Raw genomic sequence first — 23,533 nt, 5'->3', positions numbered from 1 at the left:
GGTTTCAGGGATTAAGGAGGATCTTCCACAGTTAAGGTCACAGTCTCATTCATGGAAGGGGAAGTGTTATACAAATAGATAAAGTATAATATATAAGTGCTATAATCAACAGAGATACAGGTTGCTCTGGACAGATGAAGAGGAGAACACTAAAGGAAATCCTAGAAGGGCTTCATAGAATAACTTCTGTGAGCCTTAATATGGGAAACAGAGGGAGGCTTCTGGATGTAGAAAACAGCAGGAACCCTTCCAGAAAAAATAAATAATGTAAAAAAAGTCACAAAGGGAATCATAAATTGTCAGGGACAGCAAGAGCACTGCACAGCTCTGCTGCTCTGAGTGGCTTTGAGTCCATATATGCTTCTACATTCTCTCATTTGACTATGCCAAGCACAGGACAGGTGACTCCTGGAACCCTGCCCACTGTACTAACTGTTGGGAACTTAGTCCAAATTCTTCCTTTATCCTCTGCTCACTAGTAACAGGTGTTGAGTATGAGCCCCTCTGCCTGGGACTGGACCTCCTAGGATCCTGGGTCTTAGATGGAGAAGCTATGAGAAGTTGTGGGTGTATAAGAATGAGTCTTTATTGCAGAAGCCAGTGTCCACACAGCCATCAGACAAAAACAGTCCTTATAGCAAAATCCATACAGGCAGGCAGCCGGACACTGGCTGGTAAATACATCTTTCCCATAAAAGCAGCATTAGTGTCTGTACTCACAGCTATTATCTGAGTAGCCGCACGCTGCCCCTAAACTCATTGCCTCACATCGTAGTGGTATCTCAGCTCTCTGGCTCAGCAGCTTCTGCTGCCCAGCTGCTCTCTCCTATCCAGCACACTGGCTGGTTAACATGGTGACTATATCTGAGCTCTCTGTGAGCTCTTAGCATTACATTGTAGCAGTACCAGCTCTCAGCTCTGTCTGAGCTCTCTAGCCTCTCCTGCACACATAGGAGCTACATCCTCTGTGCCTACCGCTTCTGCTTTTCTGAGCTCTCTCTAGCCTCTACTCAGCTGTTCTCTCTCTCAGACTCCTGGTCAGTAACCTGTATATTACTCCAGAGACAAAGAAGGCTAGTTGCCAACAGTGACATCAATCTTATGGGTTACAGAAGGGCACAGTGTACCCCGGGATCGCTGTGGCTTTGCAGCTGTTCATGGTATTTTGGCCTTGGGAATCCCAATTAGGCTCATACTCAGAGTGGCCTTGGCCATTCTGGAGTATTGACAACAAGGCCTCTGTGCTCCTATTGGCCTTGAGTATTCGGGGACCCTGGCAAGGTTCCCACATGAATTTAGGGAATTGCAAGTAGATTTTTATGGCTGGATAGTGTAAAGTGAGAGGTGTGGGAAGAAATATATGACTCATAGGTGTGGGTAAAATATTGTTGGGGAGGGTCTTATGTATCCAGGAAGAAAGTTTAAATGTTATACTAAAGATGATGAGAAGCCACCAAACAATTTCAGGTTGGGAAGTACATGACTTGATTTGCATGTTGGAAGATCTTTCTAGAGGCTCTGTGGAGGACGGGTTAAGACGGAGGACACTTGTGGAACAGAGATCAGTTGGAAAGCTATTGCACTATTTTACACATGAAATCCTGAGGTTACAAAGCAAGACTGCAACCATGAGAATAGATAGAAAGCCATAAATACAAAAGCATTTCTACAGGTAGGACTCATAGGGCTTTATTACTTATTGAATCTACATGAAGAGGATATATGTGAACTGAAGTGAGAAATTATTTTCTTCTTTGCATAACTGGCTGAATGTTGGTACTATTAAAGAGAGGTAGGTTGGGAATAAAAATGAAGGGACAAATTTGTAGACAAAAGCAAGGATTTGGCTATGTTGAGTCAAAGTTTCCTAGAGTACTATGAACTAAACTATGCCCTGCCACCCTTCCAATTTATATGTGAGCCTCTAACTCCCAATATATGGTATTTAGAGATGGGGCCTTTGGGCCATAATTGTTATGAAGGTGCAGCCCTCATGATGGGATTAGTGTCCTTATAAGAAGAAACACCAGAAAACTTTCTATCTTTCTGCCATGTGAGAACACGGTAAGAAGGTAGCTCTTTGCAAGCCAGGAAGAGAGCTCTCACCAGAACCCAACCATGCTGGCCACATGGTCTTGGACTTCTAACCTCTAAAACTGTGAGGAAATAAATTTCTATTGTTTAAGCCATCTAGTTTATGGTATTTTGTTATGGCAACTTAAGCTGACTAATACATAGAAGTATTCAGGAAGTTAGATAACACAGATCTGGTGCTCAGGAGACAGAGTGAGGTGAGGTAATTGATTTGGGAATTATATATACTAGAGGCTGAGTGCATGAATTCGTGCACCAATGGGGTCCCTCGGCCTGGACTGAGGGATAGGGCCAAAACCAGCTCGCTCACAGCCCCCAAGGGGTTCTGGATTGCGAAGGGGCGCAGACCAGGCTGAGGGATCCCACTAGTGCACAATCAGGGCCAGGGAGGGATGTGAGAAGTTGGCCAGCAGGGGAGGGACCGTGGGAGGGCTCTAGGGCATGTCCGGCCCATCTCATTCAGTCCAGATTGGCCAGACCCCAGCAGCAAGCTAACCTACTGGTCCGAGCATCTGCCCCCTAGTGGTCAATGTATATCATAGCTAGCGGTAGAGCGGCCTTAGCATATCATTAGCATATTACACTTTGATTGGTTGAACGGATGACTGGATGACAGGACATTTAGCATATTAAGCTTTTATTATATAGGATATATATAGTGAGGACTGACTATAAAAGCTTGTCTGGTAGGAGATAGTTTGTCTGAATGTCTAATATGGAAATGCCTAATATGAAAGTAACACTAATCTGGAAAATACCAAATGCACATAGTTCATTTTATTTTTAAAATTAGGGCATTTCAAAATTTAAAGTATTTACACTTAAAGGTGAAACATCTGTGCAATTATTACAATACATTTCACTAAATCAGAACTAACAGTATATTGTCTATACTTTTATACCATGTAACAGTGAAGAAGTCAACAAAAAACAATGAAAACACTGTGGATCAAATGTTTCCAATATTAACTTGTACTTTCTAGTAGGTATAAACATGAGTGTAAATACTGCTTGGATAATTGGTTAAACAGACCCAGGCTCCACTGCTGGAGTAATAGACACAAATTCAAAACTGGCAGGTATGGAGAAATGAGGGGATTTTGCAGAATTTATCATTTTGCACTTGCAAAATAAAGCTTATGTCACACATACTAAAGACTTATATTACACCTTTTCTAATACACTCATGTGAAATATTAACATGTAGCATTTAAAATAATAAATATACATATTATTTACAGTAATTGGAAATGTTAGAGATATAAACTTTTACGTAAAATAATTCAGAATAAAACATCTTAACTTTAGATTGTTATCTTCAAATACTTCTCTTTCTTTCCTATTTGACCTTTTAGCTCTGGAAGAGTTACACGGGATGCAGATGTGGGTATAGAGTTGAGAATGTGTTCAGTCACTTGTTTCTGCGATAGTCATCTTCTGTACCGTTTCAGACAGATTTTCAGACTCCAGGTCTTCTTTGCTATTATCAGAATTTTCCGATGAGATGTAACAACCAGAGTCCCTTGGACAGTCATCTAGCTGTGACTTATTTAAGGAGATGTCTGGGCTTAAGGATCGGGGCACAGATTCATTTTCTTGCTCTTGAATAGCTGTAAATGGAAAAGAGGGCAGCAGTTATGCAGATCTAAGAAAAGTTTTATTCATGTACTCATTCATCTTTGAGCTATTTCAACTGTTCCAACCTGGACTTCATTACAATGGGAACTTCTGTAAGTAAATGATATGTTTGTTTATTATAAAAAAGCTATTTACACTCAAATATTCAAACCACTGTTTTCTTAGAAGACAAAGTGAGCAAACCACTGTTACTCTCCTGCAATGTCATGGAATTCTTGTGAACTGCCTGCATAAGCAAAGATCAATATGGACTCGCATTTTACATTAATGTTGCCAAAGAAAGCAGATTGTATCCACAGTGTGACTGATTCCTTGTCCAAATACTCCTTAAAGTAACATTAGAAAAAGTCATTTGTAAAGTTTAAATGTAGAGTCCACATTAATAGTGATCTTCGTGAGCAATTTTTAATCATGATAATGCGGATTAATGAATAAAGATCACTATGGACAATAAAGTGGGACTCCAGTTACTTAGAATTTAACTCATAAAACATACAGTATTCAAAAATATTCAATGATATGATAACTATGTATGCTGCAAGATGGGTACTGGAAATGTCAGGGGGACACTTTGTATAGTATATAATTATCTAACCACTATGATGTACACCTGAAACTTGTACAAAATAATATTGAATGTAATTTAAAAAAATACTAATAAAAGAACAGAGTATTCAGGATTTTCCTATGTGTGCATTCATAAAAAAATAGACATAGAAATCAGGTTGCTTTAGGTAGTAAGCTACAACCATCAAGTCTGCTTTATTTAATTCGTCTTCTATATCTTTGTAGTTCTTTTTTTTTTCTTTTTCTTTCTTTTTTTTTATTGCTTAAAGTAATACAAAGGGTATTACATATGTGTCCATTTTTTCCCCCTTCCCTAGACAGTCCCCTAGCCTTCCCTATCCCCCAGTGTCTTATGCTTTGTAGTTCTGAATAACAATTGTTTATGTTCATATTGGTAATGTATCATCAAATCTGTATTTTAGATTCAACTGGAATTATATGTTAGTAAAAAATTAATATTAGAGATATAACAAAAGGTATTTCTAAAGAACCTAAGTAGCCCTATAAAGATTTACTTTTTCTCAAGAATTCTTCAGTGTCAGCATTCTTTCTGTTACTGTGAGGACTGTTTCTTTCCCTTTCTTGACACCAGTGAGTGGGTATTTCTCTGCATTATTACAGTGAGTTCCTCACAGAGGCGATGCTCTTAGCCCACAGCACGTTCTGTTCTCCCCTTTCTAACCTCAGGGCTCCCCCATTGTGGACTTTTGAATAGCTCAAACTGGAAGAACGAAGCATACTTTTCAAGGCCTCTGCCTTCAGATGCTACATACTTCCTCCCATTCTTGCCAGAAGAACTATAAATCCCACCTTCAAAATCTTTGGGAGAAGGATATTGTGTAATTTTCCTCAATAGACTCATATAATGCTAAGTAATTTATCTTTAAGAAATTCACCCTGTATTCTAGTCTACACATCTGCTTCATAAGTGCGTTTTTTAGGCTATAGATATCTTGCTGACTTTAGTTTATCGTTCACTGTGTATCCACTTGTTATCAACCTCCACTATGAGAGAGTATTGAGCCCTGGTGCCCTAACGCAGCCTTATATGTAATGGGTAAGCCTCTCTTCAATGTATCTAGAATAATGCTAGTTATGTCCGATCCGTGGAGGGATGGAAAAGTCGCTTAAATTATTTTCAGTATTCTGTAGTTTAGATGAGGAACACAGATTGAGAAAGTCTGAAAAAAAATAATAAAAATCATTTCTTAACTATCCTCATCTTCAAAATGAATCATAACAGTCCTTTTAACTTTTTCCTCCAAGGTTTTATTTGCAACAATGAAGCCAAATTTATGTCATTTTCTGAATTTTCTCCAGGTTTGCCACAACTTTAATTACAGATTCAATTATCAGATATTTAAATCCAGTGATGTTATAGCTGGTTCTAGGTATAAGGAGCTTTAATTTCAATATGCACCTATTATAATTATTTTAAAATTTTAGCTACCATGAAGCATTTTTTCTTTATTAGTCTTAACAACCTTTAAGTTTGGGAAAATCTACTTAGTCTTTATGAGACTCTGTTTCACTGTTGTTTCCAAGCCCCCTTTTCTTGTGTGTGAAAAAGCAGGTCTGAAAATGGGACCTCATTCTCTGAGGAAGAGATGTCACCCTGCCTCTGCTTGTCTATCTTTATTGCCACTGAAGTGGATGAGCCATGTCTGAGTTCCATGATCCGAGTGTCTCTGGAAAAGACCAGAGGAGTGAGGCCTGGTGTGAGCTTTCTGCCACTTCAGCAATGATCACCATGTTTAGAATGTGATCCTCTTAGAATGGTTGTGAGGCTATTTCCCTAGGTTATATTAGAGCCTATCACTTCATCGCAAAATTAAAATTACTGAGTTACTTCCCTTCAGACTGACATCTACACAGGACTTCACACAATAAAAAGTGCTCTCAATACCATGTTCTATTTAGGTTGATTACTGACTGTGAGGTTCTCTTAAAGATAAAACTTAGGCTTAAAGTACTATGATTTCCAAAATTAGCTATTTTCCTTTAAAAATAAGTACTTGGCTTGTTATTTTACCCTCAGAAACCTTTATGTATCATCTCAAAGGGTAACAAACAAAATAAGTGAAAATCTGACTTTAACAGAGGATATATTTTTAATATTAGTAATAAAAATGTATTTGTTTCTATTCCCATATGAGAAACGGTGTGCCACATTCTCTAAATTCTAGAAATTGGTTTATTTTAAATACAGATTATTTATTGTGGTAATCTTTTATCTGTAATTTTTATAGAAAAAGGAAATAGTTTCTCAGTATGAAAGTCATGCAGCACAGTAATTTACAGAACAGCAGTAATTTGCTAAATGATTTCCTAGTGAAATGAAAACATGACTATGCTTCCTCAAATGCTTCCCACCAGGCCTGCAGTAATTTCAGGCAGGTGATCAGCTGGAGCCCCTCAACTATAACTATAAAAAGAAAAGGCAGGTCATTATGTTATATTATGGAAATGAGAGCTTCATAGCATAAAATTTTTGTATTGTGAGGGTCAGGATTTCCTCTTTGGTTTTTCTTTTTTTTTTTCATCCTGACACTAATGACTTTGGGATTGGCACAAACCTAGCACTGGAGCTGTGGGTGGTTTTCCCAGCAGAGGGGATGAATTCACAGTACTGCACCCACATTTCCTTTCTAAGTCATTTAGCCCCTCCATGTGACCGTGAAACAGTGTAAAGCTAACTGACCTACCTACAAATTGAAACTATAACCTTCATCAGTTTTGTCCTATGGTCCAATCATCTGAGCTAACCAGGCAAATAACATTGGAATGAGAAACAGTTTGCTTCCAAAATTACACACTTGCCATAGGATGTCTGAGTGCATCTGTTTTATACCAAAATGTTTGTGATTTGTTAATTTATTTCTAATACTTTATTTCAGTATTTCTAATTTATGTATTCTGTTATAAACGTTATGTAAACACATAGACATATGCATATAATTTACAAATGAAAGAATTAAAGTTTTAGATATATTTCCTCTATCCTCCTCAGATCATCTACAATGTTTTATATTCTATCTATAATAATAAAAGCACAATATGCTAATTAGACCAGATGACCTTCCGGATGAAGCCGGGGCTGCAAGGGAAGCCCAGGTCCTTGGTGCCTGCTGGCGGCCAGAGGGAAGCCGGTGCCAGCAGCCGGAGGAAGGAAGGCCTACTCTTGCACGAATTTTGTGCATTGGGCCTCTAGTTTTAATAAAAATTAAAATGATACATGTTTACTATAAAGCCCCGAATGGTTTTCAAACATTCTAAAGGCTATACATTTTCAAATCTGAGTATATTGGAAATTATTAAATAATTTGAAAAAGATGTCCTTTTTGCTTTCAGCTAACAGCAGGTATAATAGGAAGTCAGGAAAACATCCCCAAACTGTTCTGTACTCTATGTAATAAAAAGGAAAATATAAGAAAAAAATATTTAGATAATATTTTGTCATGAGGTACTAATTTGAATATTAAAATATTTTATCCTCATCAATATTTTAAGATAGTCATCAATGGCGATACAAAGCGGCATGGTGATTAAAACAAATGACAGCTAATACAATTATTCATGAAATAATTATATCGGAGTTGTGACATCTAATTAATTAAGTATAGGCATCTCAATTATACTAGAAGTGAAGAAAGCTTTAAGGAAATCAAACTAGGTCCTAATTATGGTAAAAAGTTTTCAAACCTTAAGGAAAGAAATCTGTCCAATATTCACATTGAGAAAGTTAAGGATTCACTAAAAACGTAATTTTTGTTTGACTTTCCAGGTTTCTTATTCAAATATTCTAGATACTGACTTTACTTTGTTGTTTGACTTAGGTCTGAAGCCTCTAGTTCTTTGGGGCAAGTACTATGAAATAACGTGATCTAGAGAACATAGGAAGATGCCTGGCCAACAAAAGTACCCAATAAACATTTTTTTAAATAAAAAGAATGTGATTTTTAGATTAATTAAAGGAAATATGAACTAAAGAAGATCAAATAAGGATTTTTTTTTTTAACTCAGCTCTGAATTCTCTCTCCTGGTGCCATTTCTATAGAGGAAAACAGGGATATGCATCTTAGGGTGGCTCCAAACCTCAACCTCATGTGTAGTCCCACTTGAGTCATTCACACCAAAACTCAGTCATTCTCTAGGTAACTATAGCTGTGTTTATCTGTCCAGAGGTGGTGGTGTCCAGGGTGGAATATTCAGTAGACAATATGGCACAACTCTTAGTAATTTCAATTTCATCTTAAGCACATCCTTAAATCACTTAAACACTTTAATTTTTTAATTATAATGAATATTTGGTATTCATTTCATTTGAATATTAACATGCTCTTTGAAAAATCAAGAACAAATGGAAAACAGGAATCCCTTTATGGACAACCAACCAGTTTCTGTTGTTTTCCTGAAGCTATGAGAGAATATGGAGCTGAAGTGACTCTCCTTTTGTTTGCACATATTTCTTTTTAGCCCAGCATCATAGTCTACCCTCTATCGACATGTGTGCAGAAAAGGAAATGTTTTCACTCACACCCACAGCGGCCTCCACTTGCACTGTGTGACTGCTTCAGTAAGAGCCTAGAGGGACACTCAGTCAAGATCACAGTCACTGGGCACCAACTCGGCGGCACCGTTCGGCTGCCACAGGGCCCAGCCATGCACACCCGTATTGGACTGATTATTTTGATAATGATCAAGTAATTTTAAAAACTATCACTTTATATTGCTTAATTAGGGACCTTGGAAATCAAGTTTATATTTCTTCTGAGATCAGACGAGATTGGGCGCGTTCAGGGTGGTGTGGCCGTAGACAAGTTTATATTTCTTATAGGTTAAATTAATCCTATTTACTTGATATGGTAAAAATTAACCTAATTTCTTTGTTTTAAAAGTTATTATTATTTCACACAAACATGAATGTCCTGCATATTTCTGATCCAGAAATCACTTTTACAATTCAATATGCTTTAAACATCTTTTTATGTCAGTATGCATTTCATTCTCTTAACATCTTCATACTGCTTTATTGTTTGTATATATCTTAATTTACAGTGGGGCCTTGACTTACGAGTGTCCCGACTAACGAGTTTTTTGAGATACCAGCTGTCTCTCCTCTGATTTTTTGCATTGAGTTGACAGAGTAATTTGAGTTAATGAGCTCCTTAATGAGCTCCTTAACAAGCTCAGTCTCAGAACGAATTAAACTTGTAAGTCAAGGCCCCACTGTATTTAAAAGAATTAATGATGGAAGTTTATTTTAGTTTTAAACTAAAACTACTAGTAATTTAATTAGTATTTTATGTATTTGTATGATGAAGTTAAATTAACCAAACAAACTCCTAGAACTGAATTCCTGGGTATAAAATAAAAGTATGCACGTTTTAAACTTTGATAGGTTTTACATTATTGCCCTCTAGAAAGTACTCATTTACATTTTATCATGGACACATGCACACATGGTTAACACATGCATAAAACAAATCTTGACAATGCACACCAACTCTTGCCTGCCTGTTACAAAAACTTTTATGTATGTTGTGGGGTTGTGGGGGACTTTAAGTATTTTAACCAAAAAAAGTCTTGCTTACTATTTGAAAATCTCTTTACTCCTGCACTCAACATTTATTAATTCTACAGGCATTGTTAACAATCCTCTTAATGCAAGCACAGAATTGGGGACATCGGGAAGGCACATGGTAACAGAGGATTCAGCCTTGTTTGGCCAGGGTAATTACCACAAAGCCATGCCCAGCACACAATCACAGTGCAGTCTAACAAGGACAGGGGTGCCCTGCACGCACAGGCAGTACAGGTTTCCTAGGTGACTGACATGAAATCCGATGAACTCCCTTCTCTCAGAATTGCTCTCTGGTAGAAGAGTATAAATGTTTACATTTCATTTGACTGATTTGTGTTTATTGTGTTACATAAAACATGGCATCTATTATAAATTATAAATTAAATCTTAGGAATAAACCCCCTCCCCAAATCTGAAGAAATGAAATGGTCAAAATTAATATAAGGCCAAATAGCTATGACTAGAAACAAATATGAAAGGCATATTTATAAACACAGGATAGGAAAATGCCTACATGTCTCCTCTACTCTGTATATATGGATGGTTAGCATATCTTTTTTTTAAAGTTGTATGTATGTGTCTTGACTCTAGATTGAAATCATATGGCAAGAGGGTTGGGAACACCAGGTACACATGTCAGGGGCTAGAGCACCAGCCTGCCCTGGCACGCTATCAGGCCAACTGCTGGACTGCTCCTTGGCATAACTACAAGTCTCCCCTGCTGGCAGCTCATGTTCCAGGCTCCTGGCTGGGCCTTGCCATTTGCCCTGCATCATTTTGGGCAGGTAGGCAGACAGGAAGGCACAACTGGGGATAGTTGAGCAATGAGGGCTGCTGTGACCACAGCTGGTGCCAACAGCTTGTCACACAATCCACCCTTCCCCCTTCCTCCTCACTGAGCACTACAAATAAAGTTTGCAGGTATCTACAATATACACAGATTCTGATACAGTTTGTTTATTCAGTTACTAAGTTGTTGTTGTTGTTTATTTTAAAATTTAATTATCCCTGTGCTAAAGGGAAGACAAGATATTTCCATCACCCATTTTCCCCCAGGACAACAGTACACATTCTCATAGACACACTTTTAAGACACATCAAAGTGTTTCTAAATGTGGGAAAAGAATAAGTTCAGAATAAAGAGAAAATATTTACTATTAACAACAATTAACTTATTCTAAAGAGACATTTCTCAGCAAGGGAAAGGGTTCTTGAAGGTTGTGTTTAGGGAACAATGCACACACAAACACACACATATATTCTCTACTCTTTTTTTCTTGCTGGGAATATTTATTCTAAGTGAACAGACCATTTTAAAATTCAGATGATGAATAGAGAAACCCTAATGTGCACAAAATAAACAGATTCTGCTCTTTTGCTCCTTTAAGAGCCGTCTCACCCCGATTTTTCTTCTCCTTCTAACCTGATCTAGATTCCCAGCTGAGAGCCCGTGGCCTGATCTGCTCAGTTCTAATGCAGCACAGGAGTGAGTTCAGAATATCCCTGTGCCAGCCTTGCCGGGACTGCAGAGCCCCAAATTGTTCTCCTCCAGAGGTAACCCTGTGATCAGCTCTAGCACCACTTGCCAGCCCTTCCATCAGCCTGATGGAGAAGCAGCTCTACCTCCTGTCAAGCAGTAATCTACAAAGTTTAATTTTGTTTACATCTTCAAAGTCAAAGAGGGTACAATGCTATCTCTTTTGGCCTAAAGAAAAAAGGAAAAGTGCTTGCTTTAAGTGTTAGTTTTCTGCTTTTGTTCCTGCCCCAACCCCCATTCTCTTGGTTTCTCTAGATATGTAAAGGCTCACATGGGACTGTGGTCTTTCTACATTATCGCAAAGTTTTTATTCTTGTCCTCAAAACAGGTGCCCACTCTGCTCAGTTTTTACATTGAATGGTTAGCAAAGCAAAACATTCCAATTCCCAACCTAAGAAAGAATGAAGCTCTAAACTAAGTTTATTGACGTTCCCAAACTGACATTATTCAATGATCAGAATAAAATACATACATAAAATCCTGGCAATTTGCATACCCCAATCTTCCACACACATACAAAAAACTAACTATTTTAACCTGTGGCATGTATTTGTCTTAGTTTTATTAAAAGCATATATTCAAGGTCTTTATCCCTGAAGGTACATGAAGGTTGTGCATTTAATCTTTAGCATGGTTGTAGGAGATATGATTCACAGAGTAGAGAATAGATAAAAATAAGCATATAGCAGCATGGTGCCGAATCATCAGAACTCAACATCTTATCAACAAATAGAAGTCATTCTTCTTTATTTCTTCAGCAAAGAAGTTTCATGTAAGATAAATAGCTTTCAGTCAGTATAGCCTAGTATGCAATATGCATCTTTTTGACATGTATATTCTAATAGTACTTTTGACCATAAGATTAAAATAAGAAAAATCCCTGTGCTGTGTGTTTACAACAAACACTAGTTGAATCTGCATTTTTTCCATTTTTCATCTCCCAGAATTGGGCTCAGTGTATGTATGTTTGTACATTACTGGCTATTATTAAATGATCAACTTCTAGTGACCTTCAAGTACCATTTTCCAAAGTTTTACAAGGGAAATAATTTGGAGGATTTGTACTTTTTTTATAGCAAACATTGCATTTCACATCATGCTTTGGAGATATTGTGCTTTGTTTTCAGAGATCAGGGTATAGCAGTATGTGTTTCTAATATCTGGATTTAGTAGATGGGTTCTAGATACATGACCTTGAGAAAGACACCTACTTTAGTTTTACTTCCTTCACGTTACAAAGGAAGAATTTGGGTAAGATAAATCATTATATGTTTTTTGTTGTTAACAGAGAAAGTAGATGGGTGATAAGGGAGTTGGAATGAAAAATTGGAAGTGGACACTGCAAGTGGACCAAGCATTTGGTACTGGGCTGACCTTCCCTCTGTGGGTCCTCCCTGAAAACTGCTCTACAGCTGAAAGCCAGCTTATTGGGGCTCTACTCTCTCTGTTAACAATAAAAAACATATAATCTTGTTGCAGTGCAACCACAGCAGCTCCCACCTTTCAGCGAGTCAGGCTTTTATAAGGTTTCCATTCTCATTTAAATACTAGCTTCCACTTTTTGAGGTAGAAAACCGAACTTAAGCTGCTGAAAAAATTGGAAAGTAGTAGTAATTTTAAGTTTTTAAACATTCGTTGTTGTTTTCATATTTATCAATTTGCCTATGTGGAAGGAAAAATGTGGGTTTTTATAGCATACTGCCTTTGATTGAAACCCTAGCTCTGCTACTTATCTAGCTGTCCAGCCTCTTTGAAGTTCATCTCTAAAATGTTTTCTTATCTGCAAAATTGGCAAAATACCGACATGGATGGTATTGTAGAAGAAAAGCAATTTTGTGCAAGTGTCCAAAAAATACTGTCTTCTCCTTCCCTCTACTTCAATGTCAAATTAGTTTGAAGAGTATTGACAATGATACTGAACATTATCAATTACAAAAAATCTACAGAACCTGTTTCTTAGCCTAACATTGCTTACAGAGGAGACATATTTTAAAATGACAAGATGTGACAAAAAACTGCCTCATTTACATGAAAGATACGCTACATCAATTTAAGCTGGTCAGTTCTGTTTGGGCTTGGACTGCTGAGTACACTGGCTACTTAAGTTTGATCTTTGTCTGCCCCTGTGACCCTATCCCCTCTCTTTGTATCTCCTAGCTTCCACAACTTCAAAGAATGCACATAAGCACATAGGCCTAAGGGTGAAATCAATTCTGCAGGTTTCAAATTAGTCATACACATGAAAGCTTTTTGAAAAGGATGAAGATCTATGCAAACTCAAGACAGCAAGTAAAAAAAAAAGTAAAGGTACAATTTCTTAAAAAAGTGAATTCCTTCTAGATAACAGGCCAGTATCTATAAATATGTGCTCTGCAAATCTGCCCATTTGGGGGATATAAGAGAGAGGATGCAAGGAAGCCCACGAAGGGACAGCCAGGAGGCCTGCGCCCTAAGTGCACCTTTCCTCCCTACTCTGGACTGTTATTTGTAGTGTTAGAAAGTATAGCATCGCATCACAAACACTGGTCCTAGCTTTCTAATTTGCTAGGTAGGTGAGCTTGGACAAGTTACTTATCTTCTCAATTTCTCATTATAAAATGGGGGCAGTACAATCTTACAGAGTTATGGAGAACATTGCAGAAGGCAATAAATGTGAAGAACCTGGCTCAAAATTGTACTCAGAACATGTTAAAAAAGTAGTTAATGCTTATTATTATTATTACTTTTGCAAGAGAAGATTGTATTAGATGATCTAAGTTATTCTTCATCTTTAAAATTAGGTACTTCTTTCCTTTTTTCTAACAAAATATTCCTTGCAGAGCTTGGCATGTTCTGAACTCAGGGTTCTGGGAGCCTGACCAGATTTAGTAAGAAGAGTGTTCAGACTGAGCAATTGTAAAAGCAAAAGCTAACCTATCTCTACAAACCCAGTCGGCATAGCCAGTATTCTGGCACAAGTAAGTCTGCATATATTCCTCCATCTCCAGTTTATACTCACAAACAGCCAGAGCCATCTCAGATAATAGCATGGAGTGCTGAATATTTTTGCAAGCTATTTTAACATTTTGAAAGAACAGTATAAACACATACAAGATGCGACTATATGGTAATAAAATGAATCTTCTTGTGTGGCATGAAGGTTCGTTAGTTTGGAGCCAAGCTCTGGGCTGTTCTACAGGAGCCGCTTATGACATTTCTCACTAATGGCGCATGCTGCCACTGAATGTTTGCCTCTATCTGCTCCAGTCTTTGGCAATGCAGACATGCACTTGCATGTAAATTAATAACTGCAGAATCTAAATGAGGGACCCAAAAAAGACCTTTCATTTTCTGAGTCCAAAAGGGAAAAAAAAAGACCTCTTTCTAATTATATATTTGATCAGAGTTGTTGTTTACAAATGTATAAGAATACACTTATTTTATGGGAAAGAATGCTTTATATGATTCTCGGCAAATTAAATTGGGACTTTGTTTTTAATGATTTCACTATTTACATTAAACTGTTATTATCAGCTAGGGAGAAAAATAGGTGTGCACACTTACTTTCTTCATCAAGGAGATTTTCAGCAGCTGATAGTAACCTCTTCCTGTCTTCTGGGTTTTTAATGTTTAATTCAATGAGATGACTCTCTTTTATATCCTTTAAATCTTCTAGGGTCTCATAACCATTGAGCAAAAGTGTTGATGAGTATTCCTGTGTGGGAGAAAAAATTATGTATAATATGAGCTAGTTGGATTTAAATACTTTTAATTCTCTGTAGATTTATAGAAAGTGTAGAAATGCTTATGGAAGCCAATAAAACTTTTGCTTAACTTTATTTTACTTGTACTAGTTTTCCACATATAAACTCTAGGGCATTTAAAAGAGTTGGAGGTATAATTGTGACATTCTGGAAGGACAAACATAGAGAAGAAATAATTACCTTAAGCTATACAATGCTAGATAATAGATCAATTAAATTCATCCTATTTGGCACTTTTTCATTTCTCAAATTACTAAATTGACAAAACTAGAGTGCCTTAAGTTTATAAACAAAGTGCTTTTTTTAAAAAAATATATTGTATTGATTTTTTACAGAGAGGAAGGGAGAGGGATAGAGAGTTAGAAACATCGATGAGAGAGAAACATTGATCAGCTGCCTCCTGCACACCCCCTTACTGGGGATGTGCCCGCAACCAAGGTACATGCCCTTGACCGGAATCGAACCTGGGACCCTTCAGACCGCAGGCTGATGCTCTATCCACTGAGCCAAACCGGTTAGGGCAACAAAGTGCTTTTAATAGAGTATATTATAGTAATATTTTTGAATCTACATCTCTTATTTGCTTGATTGCAAAAACAGCTACCCTCATTAATTTCTTGGGGCAGGGTAAAAAATAAATTTGAAATAGATGCAATTTAAAAGTGGACTTAGGCCCTAGCTGGTTAGAGTGTCAGCCTGACAACTGAAGGGTCCCAGGTTCTGTTCTGGTGGGTGGGGGGGCGTGAGGCCCAAGTTGCAGGCTTGATCCCCAGTGGAGGGTGTACAGGAAACAGCTGATTCTCTCTCATCATTGATGTTTCTGCCTCTCTCTTCCTTTCCCTTCCTCTCTGAAATCAATCAATATATATATATATATATATATATATATATATATATATATATATTTAGGATTTTGGTTATAAACCAAAGGAATCCAAGGCTTTCTATTTAATTAAAAGTTTTATTAAGCTTTACAAAAGTACTGTGGTTGGAAAAAGTATTGTTTCCTTTTCTCAGCACATATATCTTGTCCATCATTTGTATCAAGATATACTAGTTTAAAATTCCTGGGCTTTTGATTTCAAAGTCTGTATTTTATTTATGTAACCTCTGTTCTAACAGCATAAAAATTCAAAGTGAAGTTTAATGCTTTTCAACTTTCTCAAAAATTCCTCCCATTTTATTTGGTTATTATTTCAATATCCTTATTTAGTTATTAAAATTGAATAAGAGGAATTATAAAAGTTTTAGGTAATCAGAAAGAGCTTATTACTAGCCCTTTAATGTTAAAAAAAAACCCCACAAACAAACAAACAAACAAAAAACAGTAGCAATTCTTTTAAAAATATCCTAGAAGGAACACTGAATTAGGACAGAGAAAATGGAAATTCCCATTCTGATATAGCCATCTAACTGAGGTTTCATGACTAAGTTATTTCACTTCCTTAGATCTTGGTTTTCTCATAGGTCATGATAAAAACAAATAGGGAAGCAGGATTCAAACTTGTACTTCTTCCAAGGAGCACCCAATTTGGGGCACCAGTAGTAATGTAGGAAGACCTAGGCAGTGTGTCTACAGACAAGATTGTAACTAGATAATTCAGGACAAACAATTAAGGAAAGTTCAATTAGCTATTGCCTTAATGAATTTCAAAAAGTATCAAAGTACTACCATGTTAACTTTTAAAATGGATTGCAAAACAGTAAATTGAGTGAGGCTAGGTATATTGTATATACACACTATTTAACACTGTAGATATTTTGTTAATATATGAGAAAATAATTTTATTATAAATATAGGCAACACGGTTTTCTTTTTTTTTAAACTCAATTATTATGCAGGCTTAAGATCACTATTTCCTAACAAATTAGTTTTAAAAGAGTTATATTTACTTATTTTCCTTTGACTTGCTTTTGATCTCTGCTCTAAAGAAAATACAATTTTCATTTTTTTCTTTCAAGTTTCTGGTACCATTGTAATTAGCTAGTTGCTAATATTAGGAAAGAAGCATAAGGGAGACCAGACATTATAGGCCTGTTAATTGGGCAGCTTCACTAGGAAGCTGCAACTTCACACTCCCCAGGGAACCACTGGCCCATTTCCTTGCAGCTTATTGGGGGATGGAATTAGACAAAGCAGAAGATGAGTGCATCCTCAGTGAATTGGGGTGTCACAGGGAAAGCGGCTGTCAGTCAAGCCTGGGGAACCATGAATTGACTAGAGTAGGGCAGGGCCATTGCAAACCTGCAAAAATTTGGGACTATACAATCCCCTAAACAAAAGGAGTTCATGTTCTCTCTCGGCCCTTTTGTTCCTGCTTCCTTGCATTAACCTGTGTTTCCTACATAGCCAGTGGCCATGTGGACCCCACATGTAAGGGACTGATGACCTGTATCTGGGAGCACAAACTAAGCCAGCCTGGTGCTGAATTAGACTGTGTCTCAACCTAGAATGGAAACTTGGGATACTGGCTTTGATTTTAGCGCTGCTAAAAGCAAAATGGACTTCTTCTGAGGAGGCTAAAAGGCTAATTCCAATGCAACCCTGATATTTGGGGGCGCGGGGGGGGGGGAGGGCTAGCAATCTGAATCCATGCCAGCAAGCTCAGTGTACATTCTTGATAACCTATAATTAAGTCACTGCCTCTTTCCCAGAAACTGGTCTTGCAGAACCTGTTACAGAGGCCATAAAACTGTGAACAGTGCACTGCCCTGGAGGGAGGGTTATTAATGCTGGCGCCAGGCCAAACCATCAAATATGGCCTGGAGACCCCCAATACCTGGGGGCCTTCTTGCAAGGCCCGTGAAAAGGATCAGAAGCATAATCCATATTTGCGGGGAAAAGACCCCAGGAAGATATAAAAGAGAAGCCCCTGGGTGTTACTTTCCTCAGATTTGGAAAGTTATTCCCTGAGTCCGCCGGCATAAATAAACAGTGTCGCTCCTTTCCTCTAAAGTGTCGCTTGGTTTTTCTCTAGTCTTCTGCAACATTTCTTTGGAAGGACAAAGCAAAATGGGACCTTGGAAACTCAGGGGTTTAATTGATCAGAAATAAAGCTTTCTACAATACCACGTCCTCCCCTGCAGGTCTCAGAAAATTCTTTTTCTGGGGCTATCACAAGAAACCCATTCCCACTAGCAACCTGTAGAGATGTGGAGATCTTTACATTGATAACATCTGGATTTTTATTTTCACTCTTCATATTTTCTTTATGATTCTTCTTTACATGTTTCCTCTGGGTCATTTATTCTCCTAGGTATTTTTTATTTTTATTTTTCACTACCCTTTCTCAACATTAATCTCTACAGTCATTGCTGAGTACCAATAGAGTTTAGTCCAAAGGATATTATATCAAGAACTATTCTAGCATAATAAAAGTGATAAAGGAGAAATAAGAACTGTTCTTGAAAAACAGATTTTCCTTTGCTGTAAGTCATATATTTTTTAACAATTCTGTTCAAACACTGATCTAGTCTCTTTAATTTTTCTGTCCATATGCCACAAAAATCCAATAGGCCACATGTTTGCTAACCTGAAGGTGAATCCTCTCTAAGAATTCCTGCAGGGTCTTGGATTTTTCTCTTCCACTGCTTCGGCGTGTCTTTATTTTCCTGGGGGCTGATTCCTCTTCTGAGATGACATCCACATAAATAAATTTGAAGTTTCCCACCTTATTGTTTAACATTCCTGTCCACATCCCCATTGGTGTTTTGCAGATGATGTCTATGATGTCACCTTTCTGAGGACAAAGAAATGTGCAAATCAAATTTCAGAGAACTCTGGTGCTGTTGTAGAAAGAATGGAATAATAGAAAATAGAATAATGAGGGCATTATGCTAAGATGATTCAAAGATAACAAATAAGTATAAGAGGAAATTTCTTTTAAAAGTTTGAGGAAGCCCAACTGGTGTGGCTCAGTGGTTGAGCATCGACCTATGGACCAGGAGGTCATGGTCAGATTCACAGTCAGGGCACATCCTCAGGGTTTGGGTTTGATCCCCAGGGTGGGGCATGCAGGAGGCAGCTGATCAATGTTTCTCTCTCATATTTAATGTTTATATCTCTTTTCCCCTCTCCTTTCCTCTCTGAAATTAATAAAATATATCTTTTTTAAAAAAGTTTAAGGAAACTATTTACTAGTGACAACAAAGAAAACAACATGTTGAAGAAAATATCCTACATGCATTTGATAACATGTTTTTGTGTTTGGTATCATATCAATTTGTCAACTTTTATTTGTAGAGCACAATGTAATTTGCAAAACATTTTTGCACAAATGAAGTCATTTTATGCCCACAACACACCTCTTAGGTACATATACAAAGTGTCATTGTTTCTATAAATATTACAGAAAAATAAACACAAACATTAAATAACTTCCCAAGAGCTTATAGGAATTTAATGGCAGAACCAGAACTCAAGACTAAGTTGTCTGAACTAAAAAATGATGATCTTTTCACTCATCCTGTCAAAGCACTATGTATGTAGCAAAACTCAAGCTGCTATTCCTGGAGGGGCTCCCATATTAGGGAAAGGAAGAAAGAGAAATCTGTGATTCAGTTTGTGCCTCTAGTAACTGAAATACTCATCCACAGTACAAAATAAACACACCTAAATTATGGCATTCATATAACATAATGAAAGTGTTCAGAACTTTGTACATACCAAATACATAATAAAAGTATGTATGCACTAAGGATAAATTGTTACTTAATTATTCTAGAGATGATAATTCTTAGATCAAGCTCCCCAGCAAAGTTTGGGTTGAAGTATCAATGAAGCACATTGGGATAGACAAAGAAATTGGTCTTTTTCTTTATTCGCATATGATACTATCTGGTTACATGCTGCCAGTTATTGGAAGAGCAAAAAACCCCACAGGGGTAATTATTTGTAAAGAAAATGGATATCGATGCAAATACAGTGCCTACATTTAAGAGAATAGTTACTCCCTTGAGACATAACTTTCTTTCCCAAAGAAGACATTATAGTTTCTGATAGTTTTGCCATATTAGGGGTCTACCCCTAAATAAACAAAGCATTTAGTCGGCTACTAAGAATATTTTTTTCCTGCTGCTCTGTGAATGTATATTTTAACATCTAAAACACAGATTTTATTTGTGAAGTAGAATTCAATATGATTAAAAGATCTGGGCTTTCTGATTTGTAACTGTCTGCCTCTCTGACCCTATGAGCTTTCATCTAGCTCTTTCCTGCCTTTCACTATAAGGGCATCAAATCTTAGGCTCCTTGGATCAGCTTAACCAGTCCTAAAAAATCCCCAGAAGCTCTGAAGGGAGTTTCTAAGCATGGCAGCCCTCTGCCGCATACTTCCTAGTATCTTAAAAACTTGTAAAAATTGTACATTCCAGGAAAGGTCACCAAGCAAAGACTCAATGTCATTTTGGATAAGACCCTTTTGGAAACATTAGTGTTCAATTTGCAGTGGTAACTGGGATTCTTATTGTGTCTTACAAGTTTTCTGCAAGCATCACCTTGGGCAGCACCGAGGTAGTGAACTGTCACAATACTGTAGGGATGGTGAACAGCTATCCTGAATCAAAATGTGTTCAGTTTATTCCCTTCTACTCCCCTCCATTCCCCAAAACAGGAACTAAGAAATGACTAAGGGGCCAATTGAAGAGAATAATGCTTTCTTCCTCCTCCAACTGAGCTTGCTCAGGTTTGATACCACAGGGTGGACAAAGAGAAGAGTTGCGTGCCTTGAATGTTAAATGATAATATCAGTACTTCATAACTTATAAATATTGGTTAACATTGGCTTGGTGCTGACAATATAAAAATTCATAAATTCTGTCCTTTTAGCTATATAGCGCTTTGTGTTACTAAAAGGAATAATTTGACATCTATAAAATATTTTAGCACTAAACCTTCTTCTATTTGTGCTGTTGCAACCAGCTCCTCCCCTTAAGTATAAGCAGGATAATGAAAATGATGGATTTCTCCCCTGTGATTATGTTGTGTTACATGACAGAAGGGACTATACAGATGTAATCAATGTCCCAGACTAGTTAATTTTGTAATTATCTGGGCGTTTCTGACTTAATCTGGTAGAAGCTCTTAAAAATAGAGATATTTGAAGCATGATGAGTGTTTCTCCTGCAGAACTTGTTACAGAGAGGGCCGCGGCCGGCCGCCTCCAGGAGCTAAGGATGACCCAGGGTGCTTTCCAGGAAGAGAGCATGAGACTCACTCCTACAACCACAAGTAACTGAATTCTGCCCACAGCCAGTGAGCTTGGAAGAGGGCCTGAGCTTAGGCGAGATCACATTTCCAGCTGGCACCTGATTTCAGCCCAGTGAGACCTTCAGCTGATGAACCATGCCCAAATTATGACCTTCAGAACTATGAGAAAATAATACATCTATGTTGTTTGAGGTCCCAAAGTTTGTGGTAATCTGTTACACAGTAATAGAAAATGAATACAGAGGATAAGAGTAAGAAGAGGGAATTCAGGAGAGAATATCATTGGTAGGAAGATGTTTGGTTACTCAGAGTAACCAATTTAAGTACTGAAGTTGCCCCAGACAAGTCTGGTTCCCAAGGCCTTTGCTCTGCTGGACTCTTGCCTAATATCTCCACCTTTTCTCCCTCTCCTTTGCTTTATTATTTTCACTTCAGGAATGATCAGGCAGAGCTGGGCACCTGCTTTCAGGAAAATGTACACAATCCCTTCTTCTCTGATAGGCTTTGATTATGCATTATCTACATAACAGCAGCTTATGCTAATAGCCCCAAGGACTGATCCCAACTCTGCCTGGCATGTTATGTTTAAACTCTTGCCACAGCAATCTGGTCTCCAGTTCTACTGTTGGGAAGAACAGACTCACATCCCCTCCCCCCAGTTCTCACTGCTTGCCCTTGAGAAACAGATCACACAACCAGGACTGGACACACCATACAGAATGCAGATGTGTGTGCACACACCTTTATTTTGAGGGAGTCAGTGTCATAGGGGCTTGGCGTGAAGTCGGTATGCACTCTGGCACGGCCACAGAATGTTCCAGAGTAGGGGCCCTCATCATCGAGTCGAAAGCTGTCCCGGTTACTTGTGCCATCTGAACAGCTTGTGATTCCACCTGAAGAAGGCAAAGAAGAGGTTAGCAGTTCTCATAGAAAGTTCATAACATTCTGAACCATCACCTGGAACAACTAAGCAGGGACAATGCTGAAACATCGGATGCCATCCTCCCTCGGAGGCTCCAAGGACCCATCCTGTTTCTGCCTCCCAGTCCCTCTCCATCAGCGACCTCTGTCCTCTGAGCCACTTTGGACCTTTCTCCAGCCAATCCGAGCACTCTTTCCTCAACCACTAACCCAAATATCATCTGACTTTGGACAGTGTTTTGAGTATGGGTACTTGTTAAAGAAGCAGATAGTGTAAACTTAACTCCCTGGACAAGCCAAATAATTAAGTTTGTACATATGGCTTTCAAAAATGTTATAAGCTGGACTTTTTAAAGCTGCTCTAAATCCTTGCTCTTTGGTCTTCTTCCTTTATGACTTTGGGGATTAAGAGGAAAGTGATTCTATTTTGATGTGTGTCTGGGGGCAAGGATTCTTTCCAGTGGAAGTTACTCTTAGTGTCCCCCTCTCAGTGTCACTTCACTTTCTCCTTCAGTGGGCCTTTGGGTGCTCAGTTTCTCAACCATGAATAACAATAATTGTGGAAACAAGGTCAAGATCCTTAGGGATGCTCCATATTGTATATGAACTGGTGTAAAAGAAGGGTAGTTTCTTCTAATTACAGAAGTAAATTGTACGTAACAGCTAAGTGAGCCACCATCTCCTCACACCTCCCTTCCATGACCACCCTGGGCCCTGGTTTTTCATGGTACATTCTAGTTAATAAAATTCTTCCCACATTCAGCATCACACTTCAGAATTTTAAAATTGCCAGCAGAAATGAATACTAATGATATCTGAGTTTCACACATGCAAAAATATAGCCTTCAAATGTTTCTGAAGTTGCTTTTTAAACAAAATAACTGTTTAACAGCCAATAGGAAAATAGGAATAAAATTCAGGATATTTGAAACATCTGGTCTTTGCTATCTAAATTCAAATAACAGAAGCAGCTGATTTAAAAGGAAATGAAAAATAAACTGCAAAAACACTTAAAAGCCCTTACAAGATTAGAGGGATGTATAACAGTGTAAAGTGCCCTGCATAACAGCAGTTTCCAAATATTGTAGCAGGATATGTGGCTGAATCCCGAGTGATTGATCTTCTTAGGAATATATCAATGTTTTGAGAAAATCCTTTTTGATCATGTGCTGATTTCTTTTTGTCACCCAATTGGTGATATTCCTACTTTTTAATATTTCCATATTACTTTACTCTTTACC

General features: G+C 37.8%; 1 protein-coding gene across 3 annotated transcripts in view; it reads right to left on the bottom strand.

Moving 5' to 3' along the window:
* Positions 1-2,849: 2,849 nt before the first annotated feature.
* Positions 2,850-23,533, bottom strand: part of SAMSN1 (SAM domain, SH3 domain and nuclear localization signals 1) — a 47,757-nt gene continuing 27,073 nt past the window's right edge. For 2 of the 3 annotated variants that reach the window (XM_036350314.1, XM_036350316.1), the window contains exons 5-8: positions 22,113-22,264; positions 18,697-18,903; positions 14,964-15,114; positions 2,850-3,704 (exon numbers count right to left, since the gene is read on the bottom strand). In XM_036350314.1, the coding sequence (XP_036206207.1) occupies positions 3,502-3,704; positions 14,964-15,114; positions 18,697-18,903; positions 22,113-22,264 (713 nt within the window). In that variant the 3' untranslated portion in view covers positions 2,850-3,501. Of the gene's footprint in view, positions 3,705-9,537; positions 12,173-14,963; positions 15,115-18,696; positions 18,904-22,112; positions 22,265-23,533 lie in introns of those variants that run through there. The other variant, XM_036350315.1, reaches the window with a different exon arrangement.

The sequence above is a fragment of the Myotis myotis genome, unplaced genomic scaffold (genome assembly GCF_014108235.1).
Source record: "Myotis myotis isolate mMyoMyo1 unplaced genomic scaffold, mMyoMyo1.p scaffold_m19_p_2, whole genome shotgun sequence".
Taxonomy (NCBI): domain Eukaryota; kingdom Metazoa; phylum Chordata; class Mammalia; order Chiroptera; family Vespertilionidae; genus Myotis; species Myotis myotis.
Note: the sequence above shows the minus strand (reverse complement) of the source record. Positions and strands in the feature narration are given on the sequence as shown.